This window comes from Phytophthora sojae (genome assembly GCF_000149755.1).
Source record: "Phytophthora sojae unplaced genomic scaffold PHYSOscaffold_2, whole genome shotgun sequence".
Classification (NCBI taxonomy): domain Eukaryota; phylum Oomycota; class Peronosporomycetes; order Peronosporales; family Peronosporaceae; genus Phytophthora; species Phytophthora sojae.
The window spans coordinates 1,842,106-1,860,060 of NW_009258116.1; the positions used below are offsets into that span (position 1 = coordinate 1,842,106).

Consider the following 17,955-nt stretch of genomic DNA (forward strand, 5'->3'; position numbering starts at 1 on the left):
CCAGGGGTCCGTGCGCCGAGCTCGCATGAAGGTCTCAGACATGGCTACATCCTACTCTGGGTACCCGTCTTAGGGTACTGGGGGCTGCTGCTGGCTTCGTGAAGGCTCAGTTCTCGTCCAAGTGGGACTGACTGAGGTCCAAGGGGATCTCCGTTCCCGCCTAGGACGGGTGTCGTGCAAGTGGAACTATGGTATTGACCGTGATCGCGGACGGGTTGTCACCCGAGGATGGAGGACATGCAGAGCGACCTCCGAGGCACAAAAGGAGAGGTGTCACCCGTAGGAACGAGGGCGGCCGTGCCGACCCTCGACATGTAGAATCAGTCGTGAATCTTCACTGTCTTAAAGACACAACAACAACAAGAAAGCTTTTGTATAGTTTACTTAAGTTTACTTGTTAACCCTCTCTAAAGCTCGTCTGCTCTATCACCTTCGACCCCTTGCGGGCCTCCTTCTCTCCAACAGTCTCAGCGTGCCCACCCCTGACGGAGGAGGTACACGACACAATGCTTGTTAATACGCTGTTCGTCGTCACTGATGTTTGTGATGGAGCCCCATTTTCTCTGGTGGCATCGGGGGAATCTGACCTCAATCTAGAAGGAAAAGAAGCTCCGAGGCGAATAGGTATCCATCAAAACCTGTAAGTGTCATTCAGACCGGATTCGACAGAGTGCTGTATGATGTTGTGTGAATGTTGTTTGATGTCAGCTGCGGGGAGGGGGGAGAATGTAGCGTGAATGGCGTTCGATGACACCTTTCCCAATCGACAGTTCTTCGAACTGCGAACTACAGCCCAGTGAAGCAAACGAGATAAAATGATAGAAGTTGACAACCATTTTTTGTATTGCATGGTTAAACGTGCGTGAGCCTACTACTCGACTAGCCAGAGGAGGGAAGGTTTTGACAGAAACCGACGAGAGATTAGCTTGGGGTTGAACAATAGTTATTTTACTTGCGGACACCCTCGTTCCTCCGGCACATGCCATCGTGCAGTGCTTTCAGCCTGCCGCAGTAGGCATTGCCGAGCTCGCATCGATTCTTGTAGGGGACACCGTCGCTTTCGCAGACGGGTTTGTTCTCGTTGGTGCATTTCGTCGGGTTGCAGCTGTCATCACATTTGGCGGAAATGCCTCAAACCGCAACAAATTCTACATCAAAAGCATCAGGGTCAGTCATTCTGCAATACCGTGATCATACTTTGCGTAACATAATATAACTTTACTCTGATATCTGCCTGGTTTTGATGAGTGATAAACGCTAAATCACCCAAGGAAATCACCCAAGGAAATCATAACACGAAAAATAATCAATGCGGCGTATTGCCAGACGACGACGACGACGACGACCTACGATATACGACCTGTGACGACGGGAGCGCTGCAGCCCTACTGGCACCAGCTACCGCCACACCGCCGGACCGCATCATCACTGCATCTACACAATCAACTGCCGCGTCAACAGCGACACTCCATAATCCAGCAACAATGATTGGTGCTGCAGAGCCTGCGGGGGTTGCTGCAACAGGTACAGTGCCTACAGTAATTAGTCTGGCTTCAAAATTAGTCTGGGCCAGACTAGTTCGTGTCGAGCAAAATTTGGCATCTTCATTATTAGTCTGGCTAAAAATGTTCATAATTAGTCTGTCGTGGTGACCACGATTCTAATCCATCTCTACATGTACCTACTTTGAGGCACAGCTAGTGGAAAAACTTACTTGACAGCAGCCAATTTACCAGATCTCGTACACACAGAACCTGATATCTGCAAGATACAATAGATACATTAGTGAACAAGGCATCCAACCCATAGATTCCTTCTCTAACCAGTAGAGAAGCAACAACTGCGATGATTTAGTCCTTATTTCTCTTCAAAGCCACGATAAAATATAGCTACACTATAAAATACTCGGAAAATACGTACGTACCATTTCACAAAAAATAATGATTTTCGTACTGGAAAACGGACATTTTTCAATATTCATAATTAGTCTGAATTCAAAATTAGTCTGTCACTGTTGGAGCCGGACTAATAATCGTGAGCAATGAAAAATCTGCTATTCAGATTTACAGTATTGTACATTTATTGTTAGTCTGGGCCAGACTAATTACTGTTGGTACTGTAGTAGTAGGAAGAGGAGTGAATAGCTGCTTGTCTTAATCTACTCACTTCGCAATATACTTTGCAACGCGCAAAACGATAAAAATCTTAAGTGATTATTCTTACTGGGCACAATGCTAAAAGTGCCAGGAGAATGTGAGACTTTGAAGTCTTAAAAGCCACCAAGAGTTGACGAAGCTGGTGAGCCGTGGGTTTATTTCGCTGATAAGGCGAGTCTTTGGGTAGGGAACGTGAATGAAATTCAGTTTGTGGATCCTGACAAAGTCATGTCTGCGGCCAAAAGAAGCTCCGAAATATCTATTTTCGATCTCATTGTATTTTCTACACTCTGCAGAATCGTGCAAACCTAATGCATTCACTGCAGAATAGCTTTGCGTGGAATACCCTTGACTACTCCGTGTATTGCTCTTCGTACTTGGTCGGTCCCATAGGTACCGCGGTAGGATTAACTGCATCGGTTCTCGCGAATTCAATGATCTCCGAGTTCATGCTTTAGAACAGCCAGACTGTGGTGTAAGAAGCGCTTCAGCGACAGCCCATTCTTGTTTCGAGGCGATCTGGAAAGAGCATGTTAGCGTTATCTTTCTCTCCTCCGCCATGTATTGGTGGTGTGACTTGTGCCTGGAGCCGTACCCCTTACCTATTTGCTCGTGATTTTTCGGTCAGAGGAAAGACAACATGAATCCGACCAGGCGCGCGAAAGCATGTTTTTCGCGAACGTCTCGAACCACAAGGTGCAAAGCGCGCTGGTGCAATAGCTACTGATGCTCTATGTATAGCAAAGCCTAAGATTAATTTTAATTAATCATCCGGCTAAACTTTTGTAAGAATCAATATGACCATGAAATGGTGGTACAGTCAAACCTGTTTATATGATCCTCTCTATTGGAGCCATGCCGTTTATTTGATGCAGGCTTTGTCGCTACCAAATATTTCACTTAGTTTTTGTATGATCTCTGTTTATATGCATACAAGGTATATGAGTCACATTTTTGAGGACCAAATTAGGTCTCACCTGTTTATTTGATTCACACTGCTCACGGCCACACACTCTTCAAAGCACCACTGCTCAACACTCAACGCCTACCGCAAGCCTTCTTCGCTCGCCATGTCTCCTCGCACCTGTCTGACGCTAGAACAAAAGCTCCAAGTGCACCTAAAGCTCAAGCAGAATCCTGGCATGAACAACCCCATGCTCGCCGAGTGGATCTACGCAACTTTCAGGGCCCGGGTCAGCCGTGCCACACTCGCCCGACTGCGCAACCTGCCTTCTTCCTACTTCAGCCACGTCGACCTGAGTGCGACCAAGCGGCGCCGAGTGAAATTCCCTCAGTTCGAGCGGGAACTGAGGGAATTTTTCTTTCAGAACGAAGCTAAAACGGCGGCTCCTGCTGAAGGCGCATGAGCTGGCGGAGCGCATAGGAGGAAGAGGAGGAACAGGAACCCGCAGTTCAACCTGCCATTGCTCTGAGACACTGTATGGAGCTGGCTGCATTTCTGCTGCAATGCGGAGAGCAGACTGACAGAGAACGAAGAGCTTTACAGACCGTGACCGCTTTGGTTCGAGAGACTACGGTGAAGGCAAAGCGGCAGCGAACTATGCACGATTTCTTTACGTGCACCACATAATTTGTTTTAACTGAGTCCATTTTATATGAGTCATTGTAGTAGATGGTCACCAACAGGGCCTCATAAAAACAGGTTTGACTGTAATCACGAATCTACATGTACGATAGCGATCAGCTGGGCACTTCAGTGCAGCGTCTGTCATTCGTGTTTTCTACATCTCGGCCGGGGTATTCATCGTGGCGTTCTCGAGATGGCGGCACGGACGATGCGTCGTGTGCTCATATCACCGTGGGAGCCGACGATCGAAGCGGCCCCTCTAGGACGGAGCCGCTATCTTTTGTTTTTCGATGGCGGCTCGCGCGGTAATCCAGGCCCTGGCGGCTGTGGTGCTGCAGTGGTCCGCATCGGAAACAGACGGGGTAGCCATGAAATCTGTTGGGCCATTAGCATGTCCTACGCGGCCGCCAGCACGACCAATAACGTGGCGGAGAACATGGGGCTACTGACGGGGCTCAAGGCGTACCTTCGTTTTGGCTGGACCCCACTTCATGTGGTAGGATACAGTAACCTCATCATTCATCTGCAGAAGACGCGGACACCGCCACGCGCCAAGCATTTACGACCGCTGTATTGGCAAAGCCGCAGGTTGGCCGACAAATTGGCGGTCAACTCCTGGCAGCACCACCCCCGTGTGCACAACAGCATGGCAGATGCCTTCGCAAACATGGTGATGGACTCACGCCGCAGCTTTCAAAGAGTACCCAACCGAGTGTGTGGCTCCGACTCGTCTTAGGACGACGTGTACAACTACGCTTCATGCGACGTTAGTCACTAGATGGAGCAAAACAGCGATCCGAGTATGTGGCTCCGACTCGTCTTGGGACGACGCGTACAACTACGCTTCTGGCGACGTTAGTCACTAGATGGAGCAAAACAGCGATGAAATCCTCGGGGTTCGCGGCCTTCACGCATTAGTGTGTGCAGGTGGCTCTGGTTTGTGGCTAGAGCAGTTTCATAGGGTGGTAGGATAGAGACAACCGCCGACAAGGTCGTAGCTGTCGTTAGCCAAAGAAGTTAAGTGACCTCAATGTACCTCGATGCGAAACGAAACGAAACATTCGTGTTTTCTCCTCGCAGTCCGCATTTCTCCCCCCAGACTACCCGCTGCTAGTAAATCAAGAACAAGAGTGCAGCTGTCCAACTCTTTGCTCGTGGTTGCTGCGGCTACTCTTCTCGCCTACGGAAGTGCTGCCACGGCGACAGACTCTTATCAGGAGAAGATCTCGCAGTTCATGCCTGAGCAGAAGGCTCGATCGGACGACGAAGCGCACCATGAGGCCACGAGACTGCTCCGAACTGTCGTCGACGACAGCGAAGAGAGAGTTAACTGGCAATCCCTGAAGCAGGCGTTTTCATTTTCATCTGAAACGAGCGTGATCAAGAAGAACGCCGCAAAGTTCGCGAAGTGGAACCGCGAAGAGAAGATGCCGTATGACATCTACTTGAAGTGGATTAACAAGAGATATTCCCATGACGAGGCGATGAATTGGGGCTACCGCTTTGAGGCATACCAGAAGAACCCAGCTGCTTATCATTAGCGAATGGGCTAGAGGTTTACCGCGGAGGTATCTGCAGTCCGCAGATAACCAGCTACACAAGCTAGGATATCTGCGTGTAGTGGAGGCAATCTCCAGCCTGGCCAGCTACCAGCAGCACTATTGGTCGCAGCCATTACGACAAACGTGATGACTGCGACAAGTTCATCTTTTGCATTACGACAAACAGGATGCATAACGCAAAAGCGGATGACGAACTAGAAATCCAGTGCACTATAACGACAACCAAGAAGGCAAGCTACGGCAACTTAGATTACGACAGCTGCGGCTTCACTGGTTAGCAGGAGCCGCAGCACTAGGAGTAGCTCAGGTCCTACTCACTTTGCAACTTACCAGCAAATAAACAAACGGCAAACTACCAGGGAGCTCAGCCAGCTCCCCCAGCACGTCTTCGTTTCTTTTGAAACACCACACTGCGATGCATTAAGCGAATGTTCAGAATCATTTGAGAGAGGTTACTACTGTTTGGTTTCTTGAATTGGTTGGACAGTTCTCTTCCAATACACAGATACAGGGATGCAACTGAGCTATACCTACTACGTACAACGGGTGTCAGAAATGAATGTAAGCATTACTGCCAGTCCGATGAGAATATATCCCTGGGGTACAATTCGAAAGCACCTGAAGGCACCCCTAGCGTCCATACGGTATTTTAGTGATCTTGAAGCCAATTTTTGTCCTTTCAAGTGAAACATGAACTACCGGAAAGATAAATGCACGGACTATCCGATGCCAAGCACCTTAGCGTGCTCCACAAACTGAAGGCTGACATGAAAGCCAAAAGATGATGCGCAAGAGCGCGCACGAAGAAGAAAAAAGCAATGATAACCCGTGCGCAGAGCTTCCTCGAGTATCGAGGGCCACACAATCACAGACTAGTTAAAATCACGACCCAGACGACCCAGATTGCGTTGTAGCGTGCCTGGCGCAACAGCTCGAAAAAATACAATATCAGCTCATTGACTCGAGCTGAGCCAAGGTCTCAATCGAAGCAGTCGCCGTGTAAACGGTCAACCACAAAAGTCGACGATGTTCGAAGTAAGCTCTGCATCATGAAATATTTGCCGCCTTTCATGGCTCTAATAAATAAAGTACTCTTCGCAAATTCCGTCACCTCGGTTTCCGGGCAACATTTGGCATCGAGCAGTGTGACTGTTTCTCCCTACCCACCAATTTTGGTAAGTTATCCTCGGACATGTCACCCCCCAAAATGGTCAAATTCTCCAGCAAACAGCTTACTTAAGTATCTCGTATTTTCGCGTGGCAGCAGCCCGGGCACTAACTAGCTGCATAGAGAACAAAATACCAATAAGCGGTAGAAAGCCAACACTCTGTATAGCATGCTATTTTCCGCGTGTGTATACTTCACTATGATCAGAAGGAATGTCCGTGTGTAGCAGCCCCCCCCCTCCCCCCCCATCACTACCCCTTGACAATTGATCCCGCAGAATATCCGCTTGAGAACAACTCGAGTCCCTTACTCGCGGCCACCCTCGTCCCTCCGGCACATGCCATCGTGCAGTGCTTTCAGCCTGCCTCAGTAGGCATTGCCGAGCTCGCATCGATTCTTGTAGGTAACACCGTCGCTTCCGCAGACGGGTTTGTTCTCGTTGGTGCATTTCGTCGGGTTGCACCATCATCTTCGGCGGAGATGCTGACGATCAGAAGCGAGGCAAGTACGACAAAAGTGGCGAGCTTCATGGCTTGAGTCGGATACGTGGGGTGGGTGTTCGGTCTTGGTAAAATAGAAAGTAGCAGGACTAAGCGAACGGCAGTCCTGAAAATCCTAATCATCGGGACAAGGTTTTCAAGCACGCAACATTCACTTCGCATGGATATACGGTAAGGACGCCGCGTCCTATATGTACCACGCGTCCGACGCGTGGTACCTATCCTATCTCAAGATATGACGGACGACTGACGCCATCGGAGATTACATTGCGCTTAGTAGGACTAATCTCATCAATTGATATGAAGTAGGCTTGCTCGTAAATGATGCAACTCCATTAAGCCCAAAGCGATCAAAGTGGCCGGTTGTTAGAGCAACAGTCGTTTTTCACCCAAGATAGAAATTTACCTACGTACTACGAAGCGTCACTTGATGTATTTAAATTACTTTAAAAGCTTTCTGGTAAGAAAATAATATATATTATAGCTAAGCGATTTACGGTCCGTATCCGATGATAAGAGTTTGCTGCACAGCTGTATACGGCAACCCTTGAACTGCAAAGATTGGAGGAACTGGAATGCTGCGCGGATGGAAAGCAGGTGCAAGAGGACAGGAGCTCTGCACTGGTACCAGGGTAATAACCTGGTTTCCGCTATGATTGATTGTTTTGTTGGAGTTGGGGACTTTATGGCTCAGGCCACATAGTACGCACTCTTTTGAATTGAACAGTTGCCTTGAGTCGTGTAGGCGCAACCCAGACACGCTTTGTGGGGCCCTATTAAAATACATGTACGGTATGCCATCTAATCCGCTTGTTTTTACGGCTTCAAGAATCAGCACCAGGGTCAATCATTCCGTAATGCCGTCATCATACGTTGCGTAAAATATATAGCTTTGTTGTAAATATGTCGGATCTTGATAAGTGATAGTTCATAGTGATGACAACTTTCATGTTAAGTTTTGATCACCACTACACCCACGTTACCCATTCAGATCTAGCAGCTACTACGACAACCGTTCGTACTCGATACACTCGGAAGTAATCCCTTTTCTACGTGGTTTTATTCCCCCTTCTCGTAGCGACCTTCACAGTTTGCGTCGAACCTGTGGGGTGTTCTAATCATTGGGAATTGAAGTGAGCAAAAGCGGATAAACTAAGCGGATGATACAGCTTATGATATTTTGCCTGCAGTTATCTGGTAACTCTGAGACTAGGTTCAAGCACCCAAGAATCCCGACATTATTGAATTGTGTCCTTGAACTTTTCAAGTGGTTTTCAAATTTGATACGAACTGAAGAATAAATCCAAGCGATAAACCGTGCAATCGAACTCAGCAGAAAAGTTAGTGTTCAGGGCCTTGGCCACGCCACAATTGTTTTTTACCCGGACACATCCATGTATTTCTTATGCTCCTCTACCCGTTGGAGGCGCCAGAAGGTCTGACGCGAGTTTGGCTAGTGTCTCCATGGTGGAGTAATCTTTGGTTGAAATGTTGTTGTGTGCGACAGCATCAATGGCGCACAAGTTGCCGACGACGTCGCCATTGGGGGCTCGGAGCGGGAACCCGGCGTAGAATTTGAGACCATAGTCATTTACAAGAGGGAATTTCGAGACGCGCATGTCGCGCTGGCAGTTTTTGATCACGAAAGGCTTCTCGGCGTACACGGCATGCATGCACAAGACTTCGTTCCGCGGTAGGTGATGCGCCTCGACGGGGATATTGTAGCGGCCGATAGCGTGGAATTGCTCGTCATCGATCATGGACACGAGACCGATCGGGCATCCGAGGCGCTTCGCTGCTACCTCCGCGATGAGATTTAGCGCGGATCGATCGTATTCTGGCTGTAGCGCACCGCAACTTTTAACAAAGTCGACACGGCGTGCTTCTTTCTGTGCCTCGGGCACGGGCGCTAACGGGATGTCTTCGTTTGAGACCTTGGTCGAGTCGAACTCGTACTTATAGTCTCTCGTATGGTCGTTCACATCGCACGTTCCAGCGTTTACTTTGGCCCGAGATTTTAGGAGCTCTTCGTTTATGTGGCCCTCCACACTCGCCAGGACGCGCTGCACTTGCGATTTCTCCCGTTTTGTCCTGCTTTCCTGGAGATCTTTAGCCTCTTCACTTGTAGTAGATTTTGACGGGGGAGATGAAGAAGCAGAAGTGTTGGCTGAACTTGCCACGAGGTTGCCAAGTATTTCCAAGGCGTGAGTGCGTACCGCTGGGTCTTTGGAGCACAACTGGGCATTCAAGTCGCTATCGTCGGACTCGGGCGGCGCGTCCTCTTCATCCCCGCTAGGTAAGCTCAAGATCGAGCCTTCCGTGGGCAACCACGCGTCCGAAGCAGTCTCAACGATAACGGGGCCCAACGCAGCCAGCAAGTCGTCGTCGTCAAACTTGCAGGAATCCACTCTTGCGACGCATTGCCCACAGCAGCGACTTTTACGAATTTGTCCAATACGCGCCTCCACCTCGTAAACCGCAGAGCAGTCTCCGCACACCATGTGCCCACAAAGCTCGCAGTAGAAGTCACGACGAAAGAAATGGAAGGTCTTGTTGCAGATCAAGCAGCGCTTTTCCAGCAGTGGGTCCGTGTACTTGCTCGGGTAGTGGAAAAACGACTGGAAGCCGAATCGTCGACGGCGAATGATGCGCTCAAAGTTCGACAGCGACTCGGTAAGTGTTCGCATGACGGTTAGTGAGTCTGAATTCATTACAGCCACTCGTCGACGCGCCAACTTCGCTGCTTTGGGGTTAGTCTCCACTTCTGGACCATCGGGTGAGTTAGTAGAAAACGTCGACGGCGATCGATCAGAAGCGTATGCATGTGCGAAAATGGTCGTGCGCTGGCGGTTGCTGCCCCCAGCGCTTGAAGTGAACTGCAAATCGAAGCCAACGCCGATGTGATCGATCTCACCACGCAATGCTGAGCACTCAGCAGTCGTCAAAACCTGGTCGTGGACGTCCTTAGGAACCGTCTTCATCAAATGCAGCGCCCGCTTCTTGCTTGGATATTGGTGCGTGCAGGTCGAGAATACGAGTTTCTGGGTACGACTGTGGCGGGACTGCAGTCGTCGCTGCAAACTGACGCTAGGATTGATTGCTGTCGAGGTGACAGTGATCAATCCTTGCCGAGGCGCCTTATCATCCAGCGGAACACGAGTTTTTCGTTGTGACTCCGCATCAAACGTCATGTGCTGTTCGAAGAGAACTTCGCCCCTCTTGAACTGTTTCCCACAAAGACTCTTCATCGTCGAATCATAGCTGTCCGAGTCTTGATGCAGCAGTACACTCAGGGCCTCGTTCAAGTGACACTTCAGCTCCGTTTTCGCGGCTACGGCGTGTAAAATATCGAGGTCATCTTCTGCGCCGGTTGACGAATAATTCGGCTTGAATTCTGCTAGACGCACGCCGCCCTTCCCGTTGCGGCGCTTCCACCGATCACCAGTCGCGTTGTTGCGCACTGCTGCATGGAGCTTCGGCATCGTGGCGAGCACATCGTCAGCGATCTCCTTGTCCGACAAGACCGTTTTCTGGCAGGAACCACGAGCGCTGCGAACTGTCAGTCCTCTGGCGTCTTCATCAGCGGTAGATCGACTGCCGGAAGTGTCCGAGTGCGCACTTGGCAGGTCCTTCGACTGCGTGTTGCCTTGATCATTCATCGCCGCCAAACGATTCCTAAGCTGCTGCGTGCGGTCTGGAGAGTTTGGAAGTGGTGAGGGCCGTGTGTCCATACGTTAGCTAAATCGCATCTGTTTGGTGCATACACATAAGGCGGTGGAGGATCCCCAGTGTGATTGTGATGCTGCAGCAGGCACACTCGCGTCAACGCGGCGTGCGTGAGTGCTTCCCTCGCGCACTTAAGTACCACTGGGACTCCGAGTCGGAGCGGGGGCTTCACTTTGGACCACCGGCGCCAAATGTCAGTCCTGGGAGCAGACGCAAGAAAGCGCTTGCAGCAGACACTTGCAGCAACACAAGAGTCGTACTGTACACTGTAAAAAGCGCTAGATAACCGGAACGGATCGAGTACTGTACACGTTAGCTGCGCTCAGACTCCTCACAGTAGATTAGTGTGCTCACACTGCGTTTGCCTTTTTGCTCGAAGTAATACGCTGCTGACGGGCAAAAGCGCTGATGTCGGCCGCGAACTTGAGAGTCTCAAGTTATCAAGCCCCAGACCGTCTCAACTTGAGACGGTCTGGGGCTTGATAACCATGGCACAGAATCGGTCGATCACAGCGCGATTTGCCCATTTCGCGACGCTACGTGAAGGGTGAAGCAAGGCCACCTGCGCCCAGAGGACGCCGCGCTCTTGGCTGCCCCTCGAAGGTCTTTCAACAGCGCCAGCATTGACTCGATACGACGTGGGAGCAAGTTGCTCCGAGCAACACGGTGCCTTGCCAACTTGGCGGTGGCAATGCCAAGAGTGAATGTCGTCCGGTTGAAGGCAACTTCAACAAGACGATGCGGAACCTCTCCAACAGCCTGTAACATACCAAAACAAAGGTCGATCATGTAGCACACACCTAATAGCGTTCGCCACATAATTTTCATGTGCAACTTACGTAACCTCAACACGTATCAATCCTCCATGCGGCTCCCTGCTCTGCTGCTGCTCTTCGCGGCCTGCGTGGCCGCCCAGGAGGCCCCTGAGCCTTCTCCCGATGCTGCGTCTGCCCCCGCAGAGGCCTCTGCGCGCCTGGAGCGCTGCGCGATGCTCGGATTCGACGCGGACGCGCTGGACTGTCGACTTTGCGACGATCTGTCGACTTATCTGGGCTCCGTTAAGTCGACAAAGAAGAAACCCAAGCAGAAGGCCGTCGACTTGGTGACGAGCGAGTGTCGCGACTGCTGCTCGGACTTCTCCAAAGTGCTGGAGGCCGAGGGACGCCGCTACGCCAAAGCCGTGCTGGCCGTGAGTCAACATCGACTGAAGCGGTACCCGAAAGTGGCCAACTTTGTGGAGCACCAGGCCGAGAGCACCAAGCGGCTCGAGGTGCAGGAGGCGAACCCCCGACTGCCCATGCTCCAGTTCTTTGATGAGGAAGGGGAGAAGGTCGAGGAGATCAGGTACCGTGGACAATTTTATATTAAATTTATTGTTATAGATAGATTTGGGATGTTGATTTTTTTATTTTTTTGTAGTGTGGCCCATTGGGATGAGGACTCCATTGCTGAGTTTATTGCGAACAAGTTGCTGCCTGAGGAGGAGGTGGAGGAGGGAGATGAGGTTGTTGAGGTGGAGGAAGAGGTTGTGGAGGTGGAAGTCGAGGCGGACAAGCCGTGATGTCAAGAGGTTTGGAGGTGAGAAAAGAGAATTGTGCAGAGAAGATGAGGTGAAATCAAGTGAAAACCTGGACTGTGGCGTTTGGAGGATGCGTATTTTATTTGCCTCTTGTTTTTTTAGGTGCTAATCCTGCATCTCTGGATGCTCGGACCGCTCGGAATCGGTCGAGCTGCGACTTGAGCTAGGTGTTCTGGATAACGGTGGAGGAGGCTGCTGCTGCTGCTGGATACGCGGTGTTTGAGAAGTGAGGTTGATCTGGTAGTGCGGCTTCTTACGCAGGTTACTCGGTCGACAGGGGTGTCGAAGAATGTTCCCGGTCCTTGAGCTTTGAGTGGTGTCACTTTGCAGACCTGGATTCGATGGCGGAGGCTTGCAGGTATCGCTTCCGTCCTCCTCGGTGTCCTCGTGCGAAGCCTCTGGAACTTGCAGGTCGTCTTCGCAATAGACCCGAAGGATGCGCGAGGAAAGTGCTGGCAGCGGGACAAACCGGTGAAAGGCCTGGAGCATGTCGAACTCCTCCTTCGACAGGACCATTTCGCAGTCCGCAGAAGTCAGATCCAGATCATCGTCATCACTGCCTGTCGCCTGGCCGCGGATTTCTCGTGCGCTCCTCGCCGCCATCTCGAACTCAAGTCTTTAGGAGAAAGCGATGTGGCAACGAATCTCCTGATATAACCTGTATGCGATGTACTGATCCTCATGCCGTGTTGCAGCCAAGGATAGCTTTTCGTGACCCGAATCGTGCTTACGGCTCATGGTGCGCAGATTGACGGATGCACTCGACGTAAGCGAACAATTCTGGTAAGCTCATTGTCATGCCTAAGCTGGTTCAACGTGAACGAGAGGATCTTTAATAATGTGTTTGTATTTTTTTATTGTGCAAATTATCTTTAGGCAATTTGAGTCGTGTGGGGAGCACGGAAGAAGCTGCGCTTGGTGTCGAAGGGGAACGGGAGGGTCAGGCTTCCAGGGCCCTTGGCTTCTTGCTCAGTAAGTGCTCGGGTAATCCGCTGCGCTAGCAGCTGCGAAGGATACTCCACCAAGTGATACGAGGCCGTGCAGAGCAACAGGATCAAGCCGAATCGGATGAACAAGCGGTCGTAGTACATGTTGGGGTCTTTGCCGTAGATGTCGCTGAAGAGCACGAAGCTGTGGAGCAGATACACCGAGAAGCTGATCTTGCCCCAGTATCGAAGCACGCTCCACTCGAACATCGCCGAGATGCAAGACGGAAGGAGCATCTCGATCACGATGACCAGCGTCACCGGCACACTAATGAAAGGGAAGCCTCCTTCATCGTGCTCGCGCTGGTGCACCCAGTGGAAAAGCATCGTGGGCTCTGCAGGGTGGCCGGGGGTTGAGTTCCTGCGGAAGCACACACTGAGGATCAACGCGACTGCGGCATACTCGACAGCTCGGATCGCGACCTTGTGCAGTTTGGTGAACTCGAATCCCGTCGCCTTCATCCACATGTCAAGCTTCACATACAGCGCAGCAGCCATGGATCCAGCGAGGAACGTGGGGAAGTGCGGCATGAGTGGCGAGTGGCTCGACCGACGCTCGTGCCAGCCCGCGTAAACGATCCACATGTAGAGCGGAACGAAGGGCACCCACCAGAAGCGTCGCAGGTTGAGCACACCCAGTACGAAGACCGGCAGGCAGAAGTAGTAAGAGATCTCCAGCGGCAGCGTCCAGAAGACGAAGTAGCGGTGCGGGAAGCTGAACGTGAGCACCTTGAACAGGTCGAAGTGGCCGCGCTCCTTGACGAGGAAGTACTTCTTCTGGTCCTCGTACGGGAGTAGCCACACGATAAAGACCACGGTTGCGAAGAGCGGGTACACGCGGAAGAATCGCTTGGAGAAGTAGTCCGCGAGACTGAAGGCCCACTTCCGGTAGCTCGCGTTCTGCGCCAGCATCCGGATGCTCTTTTTCATGAAGAGCATCGTCAGCAGGAACGATGAGAGCACGAAGAAGGTGTCCACAGCGCACGCGCCCAAGTCCAGATCGTGCAGATACTCGCGCGAGTGCTGGCTCACGACCAGAATCGCAGCCAGTCCGCGGACACCGTCGAGAAAGAGGACCTTAGCTGGCGCCGCTGCGGGTTTCGCAGGTTTGGTCATCTTGGAATCGGGATCCACGAGCTGCTGGACGTCCTGTGTGTCCTGGACTGGCAGGGGGATTTCGTCCAGCACCGACGTGCTTTCGTGGTGGGTCCGGCAATTGTATCCACTGGCTTGATCGCACACCCCGTGGCGAAACATGGTTCTTGAACACGTTGCGAGTCCTAAGCGTGTGCTTCAAGGCAAAAATCTAGAGTAGGGGGACGTTGGGGTACCGACAGCTTATCGTAAAATGACTCCTGGGAGGCTTGAGGTGGAGAGCTCTCCGTTACCAACGGGACTGGGAGCTCGTTCATTTTGCTGCGTATCACGCCTCAATCAATGGCTTGCGCGTCCCATTTCCGACGATGCTGAAAATACTGCGGGATGTCTTCGCAAGTAACGGTTTTCGTTGGATCTGTCGGAAGGCGACAAGTCTCACGTGAGTTTGATCAAAGGATGGCTGCATCCTGTCGCTGCCGAGCCGGCAACTAACATGATGGGTTGAGGTTGGCATGAAGAGAAAGTCTCTCTTCCTGCTTTTGCAAGACTGAGCCAAGAAATGTACTCATTGCACCCGCGACTCTGCGAGTGGCAAGCAACTTTCGTTTGAACAGTGGACAGAGTCTATGTTGAGATGGTGCGGTGCTCACTACTTGATCGCATTTCTTGCGTTATTTTCTTGAGTTGTGGTTTCAGTTGAACCCCAGCGGTAATAATGTATGTCAAGAAGAGCGTCATTATCCGATCAGCATGAGCGAACTCAATCTACCCTGCGATACGATAGCTCAGCTTCCTACATGTCGGTTATCTACCAGTATGTCATAGCGACGATGACTGCGCTGTCTATTCACTTGGCAGACTGCGCAGCCTCGAGTGCACGAAGCTCCTGATAGAATCCTGTGTTCGGCTGCGCTTGTGGTCGCACCGCGCGCAGCTTATAGAGCGCATCCGAGAGTGTCAGAGTCTGACGAGAGATCAGGTAAGCGAGTACAATCGTCGCCGACCTCGATCGCCCCATGAAGCAGTGCACCAGCACCTTCCCTCCCGTCTCTAGAGCTCTACAAGTCGACAATGACATTAGTGTTTTGAGAATACCCAGTCACTATTACTCCTAGAGTACTCCATGATTCCACTCACGTGTCTACAAAGCCTAGCGCTTCATCGAAGAAGTCGGAGATTCGAACTGACGGTAGGTCCGCCACCTCCAGTCTCAAGTACGTGAACTCATCAGGAAACCTACAAATTACCGCATAGAGTAAGATGGCTAACTCACGACAACCAGATACAGTACCTCCCTCTAACTCACTGCAGTGGGAGCGTCGTGGAAACGCATAAGATGTGCGTGACCCCCGCCTGCTTGAGCGCGTCCAAGTTGTTGGCAGCGCCATAGGAGCCGATAAACAGCCCGGACACTCCATCCACTGCAACCTGTGGCAGACACACAAGCCCACCACGAAGAAGGTGTTTTAGAGAGTGAAACCTATGATACTAAATGACTTACCTTATCTTACCGGAAGGTTGTCTTTGGTCTCGAACATCTTGGCCATCAACGCCTCGCGCATCTTCCGAAAGCCGGAGTCGCGCTCCTTTTTCTTGGTCGCGGGGCTGGGCTCCGCCGCAACAGAAGACGGCGAGCAAGCGGAGCCACGACGTGGCGCAGACGTCGCGTTAGCCAGCTGACCATCCTGCGACCCAGCAGATGCAGCCGCCGAAGCCTTGCTAGTCGAGATCTCCATGCAATCTTCGTCCTCTGGCTGGGACAGCGCAGTTACTTACAGCGCTCCAGAGGAGCCACCGTGGTTGTCGAATTTAGTGCCGGCACGACCCAAATGCTTGAAGGTGTCGGTCCGAACGAAACCCAAGCACCAAAAGTGGCGGGCTTGTAGATGTACATGTAGATACCTTTGGACAGCGGAGACTGCGGGTTGGATGCAAGAGGGCCATGCGCTTTACTATATTATGTTTATTTACGCCTTCTATCTATCCAACGAACGAGAATCTTTCTCGTTCGAGGGTGATGATTCAAAACGTGCAAAAGGTTGAGAATGTGGGAGTGACGGAGTGTACGACCGAGCGAGCGTGTTCGTTCGGAAGTGGTTTATATGCCTTCGAGCTTGACGGGGACTGCGGCGACCGGGGGCAGTTGGGGCGCCTGCAAGTGCTGGTGCTGCAACTGTTGCTGCTGCTGCGCCTGCAGTTGCTCCTGCTGCTGGCGCTGCGCCGTGAGCAGGTTGTGGTGCATGCGGCAGTAGCCCTGCTTGACCTGGCCGTTCTTGGTGCACTGGCCGTAGCGGCAGCGGCGCGCGCCGCCGTGCATCTTGCACACGCCGCGCCACTGGGCCGACTTCTTGCAGCCCTCGATGCGGCAGCGGCGGCCTCCGCCGTGCAGCACGCAGTGGCCTCCGCCCTGGTCGCTGGTCGTGCAGCCGGGCGTCGTACACCGCCGGCCGCCGCCGTGAGCCTTGCACAGTCCGCGCGAGCGGATGCCCTTGGTGCAGCCCTCGACCTTGCAGATGCGAGTGGCGGTCGTGCGCTTCTTGCGCGGCAGAACGGGAGGCGGCACCATTGCGCCCGCCGCAGCGAGCGGGTCATAAGCGCCAGTCAATCCGACGGCGCCCGAAGTGAGAGGCAGCGTGCCAGGCAACGTCCGGTCCTGTGTGTTCATGGGCGGGAAGATGGGGGCCACCGGCGCGGCACTAAGCGGCGCAGGCGTCTGGCTCATGGTCAGCAGCATGTCTGCGGGGGCGTTGGTCAAGCCCATGGCGGCGCTGTAGAATCCCGGGGTCGGCTGCGTCTGGGCCACCGACGCGCTCATGTCGGTCGAGTTCATTGAGTTCATGGGAGACGCGAAGAGGAGCTGCAGGCCGGGCATCTGCGCGCGAGGCTGGGTCGAATGCTGCTGCTGGTTGTGGTGCTGCTGTGCGTTGACCGGTGTTTGGCCAGGCATCTCCTGCACCAGTTCACGGAGCATCTGCGCATCGAGGGCGAGGTCCTCGTCGTTGGAGCGCGGCATCGGCTCGCTGTGCTGGAGCACGAGCGGGTGCAGCGCCGGCTGCTGCGGAGGCTGCTGGTGCAGGTATCCATTGAGCCCCATCGGTGCGCCGGCGCTGTAGGTCGACGTGGACCATTGCGCGGGCGCCGACGTCGTCTGCGGGTCGCGCGGAGGAAGGAGCTGCTGTGAGTAGTAGCCCGTGGGCGTGGAGAAGCTGCTCGGGTTGCGCGGCGGCGGCAGATTGTCGCCCGGCGCGTTGACATAGTAGTGGTTGGTGTGCTGGTCCAGCGTGAAGCTGGGCAGCGGCTGCGACGTGGTTGTCGTGGCATCCGTCGGGTTGGTCGTGATGCTCGTGGGCGACGACCACTGCTGCTCGTCGGAACGCATTGGGTCCTCGTTCGAAGGCGGGGCTTTGAGCTGCGTGAGGAAGCTTGGGAACTGGAGCTCGGGGGTGTTGTTGCGCTTAGCAGTCGGTACCATCGGGCGTGTGCAGTGAGCTCTGCTTGGTTGTAAGCAGGCTTGCTTATGCCAAGCGAAATCGGAAATGCCGGGATGGTGCAGCCTCAAACCAAAGCCGAGTCGAGCCGAGCCGTGTTTGAT

General features: G+C 52.6%; 8 protein-coding genes across 8 annotated transcripts; 3 read left to right on the plus strand and 5 right to left on the minus strand.

The window, feature by feature from the left end:
- Nucleotides 1-4,255: 4,255 nt before the first annotated feature.
- PHYSODRAFT_375613 (hypothetical protein) lies at nt 4,256-4,441 on the plus strand (the record flags this gene model as incomplete). The annotated part of the gene is made up of 1 exon (XM_009520294.1): nt 4,256-4,441. A coding segment is annotated over one exon (186 nt), but the record flags the coding sequence as incomplete, so codon positions are not given.
- A 343-nt stretch (nt 4,442-4,784) lies between these two features.
- Nucleotides 4,785-5,285, plus strand: PHYSODRAFT_284720 (hypothetical protein; the record flags this gene model as incomplete). The annotated part of the gene is made up of 1 exon (XM_009520295.1): nt 4,785-5,285. One exon carries the CDS (start codon nt 4,785-4,787, stop codon nt 5,283-5,285), a length of 501 nt encoding a protein of 166 aa, XP_009518590.1.
- Nucleotides 5,286-8,377: 3,092 nt separating this feature from the next.
- PHYSODRAFT_487263 (hypothetical protein) lies at nt 8,378-10,633 on the minus strand (the record flags this gene model as incomplete). The annotated part of the gene is made up of 3 exons (XM_009520296.1): nt 8,378-9,523; nt 9,591-9,592; nt 9,613-10,633. 3 exons carry the CDS (start codon nt 10,631-10,633, stop codon nt 8,378-8,380), a joined length of 2,169 nt encoding a protein of 722 aa, XP_009518591.1.
- Nucleotides 10,634-11,565: 932 nt separating this feature from the next.
- On the plus strand, nt 11,566-12,261 carry PHYSODRAFT_295759 (hypothetical protein; the record flags this gene model as incomplete). Its single annotated transcript, XM_009520297.1, has 1 exon — nt 11,566-12,261. The coding sequence occupies one exon, from the start codon at nt 11,566-11,568 to the stop codon at nt 12,259-12,261; it is 696 nt and encodes a 231-aa protein (XP_009518592.1).
- Nucleotides 12,262-12,384: 123 nt separating this feature from the next.
- Nucleotides 12,385-12,882, minus strand: PHYSODRAFT_324532 (hypothetical protein; the record flags this gene model as incomplete). The annotated part of the gene is made up of 1 exon (XM_009520298.1): nt 12,385-12,882. One exon carries the CDS (start codon nt 12,880-12,882, stop codon nt 12,385-12,387), a length of 498 nt encoding a protein of 165 aa, XP_009518593.1.
- Nucleotides 12,883-13,151: 269 nt separating this feature from the next.
- Nucleotides 13,152-14,381, minus strand: PHYSODRAFT_263404 (hypothetical protein; the record flags this gene model as incomplete). Its single annotated transcript, XM_009520299.1, has 1 exon — nt 13,152-14,381. One exon carries the CDS (start codon nt 14,379-14,381, stop codon nt 13,152-13,154), a length of 1,230 nt encoding a protein of 409 aa, XP_009518594.1.
- An 829-nt stretch (nt 14,382-15,210) lies between these two features.
- PHYSODRAFT_481279 (hypothetical protein) lies at nt 15,211-15,788 on the minus strand (the record flags this gene model as incomplete). The annotated part of the gene is made up of 3 exons (XM_009520300.1): nt 15,211-15,421; nt 15,501-15,599; nt 15,670-15,788. Coding segments are annotated over 3 exons (429 nt in total), but the record flags the coding sequence as incomplete, so codon positions are not given.
- A 673-nt stretch (nt 15,789-16,461) lies between these two features.
- On the minus strand, nt 16,462-17,835 carry PHYSODRAFT_310722 (hypothetical protein; the record flags this gene model as incomplete). Its single annotated transcript, XM_009520301.1, has 1 exon — nt 16,462-17,835. One exon carries the CDS (start codon nt 17,833-17,835, stop codon nt 16,462-16,464), a length of 1,374 nt encoding a protein of 457 aa, XP_009518596.1.
- Nucleotides 17,836-17,955: the final 120 nt, after the last annotated feature.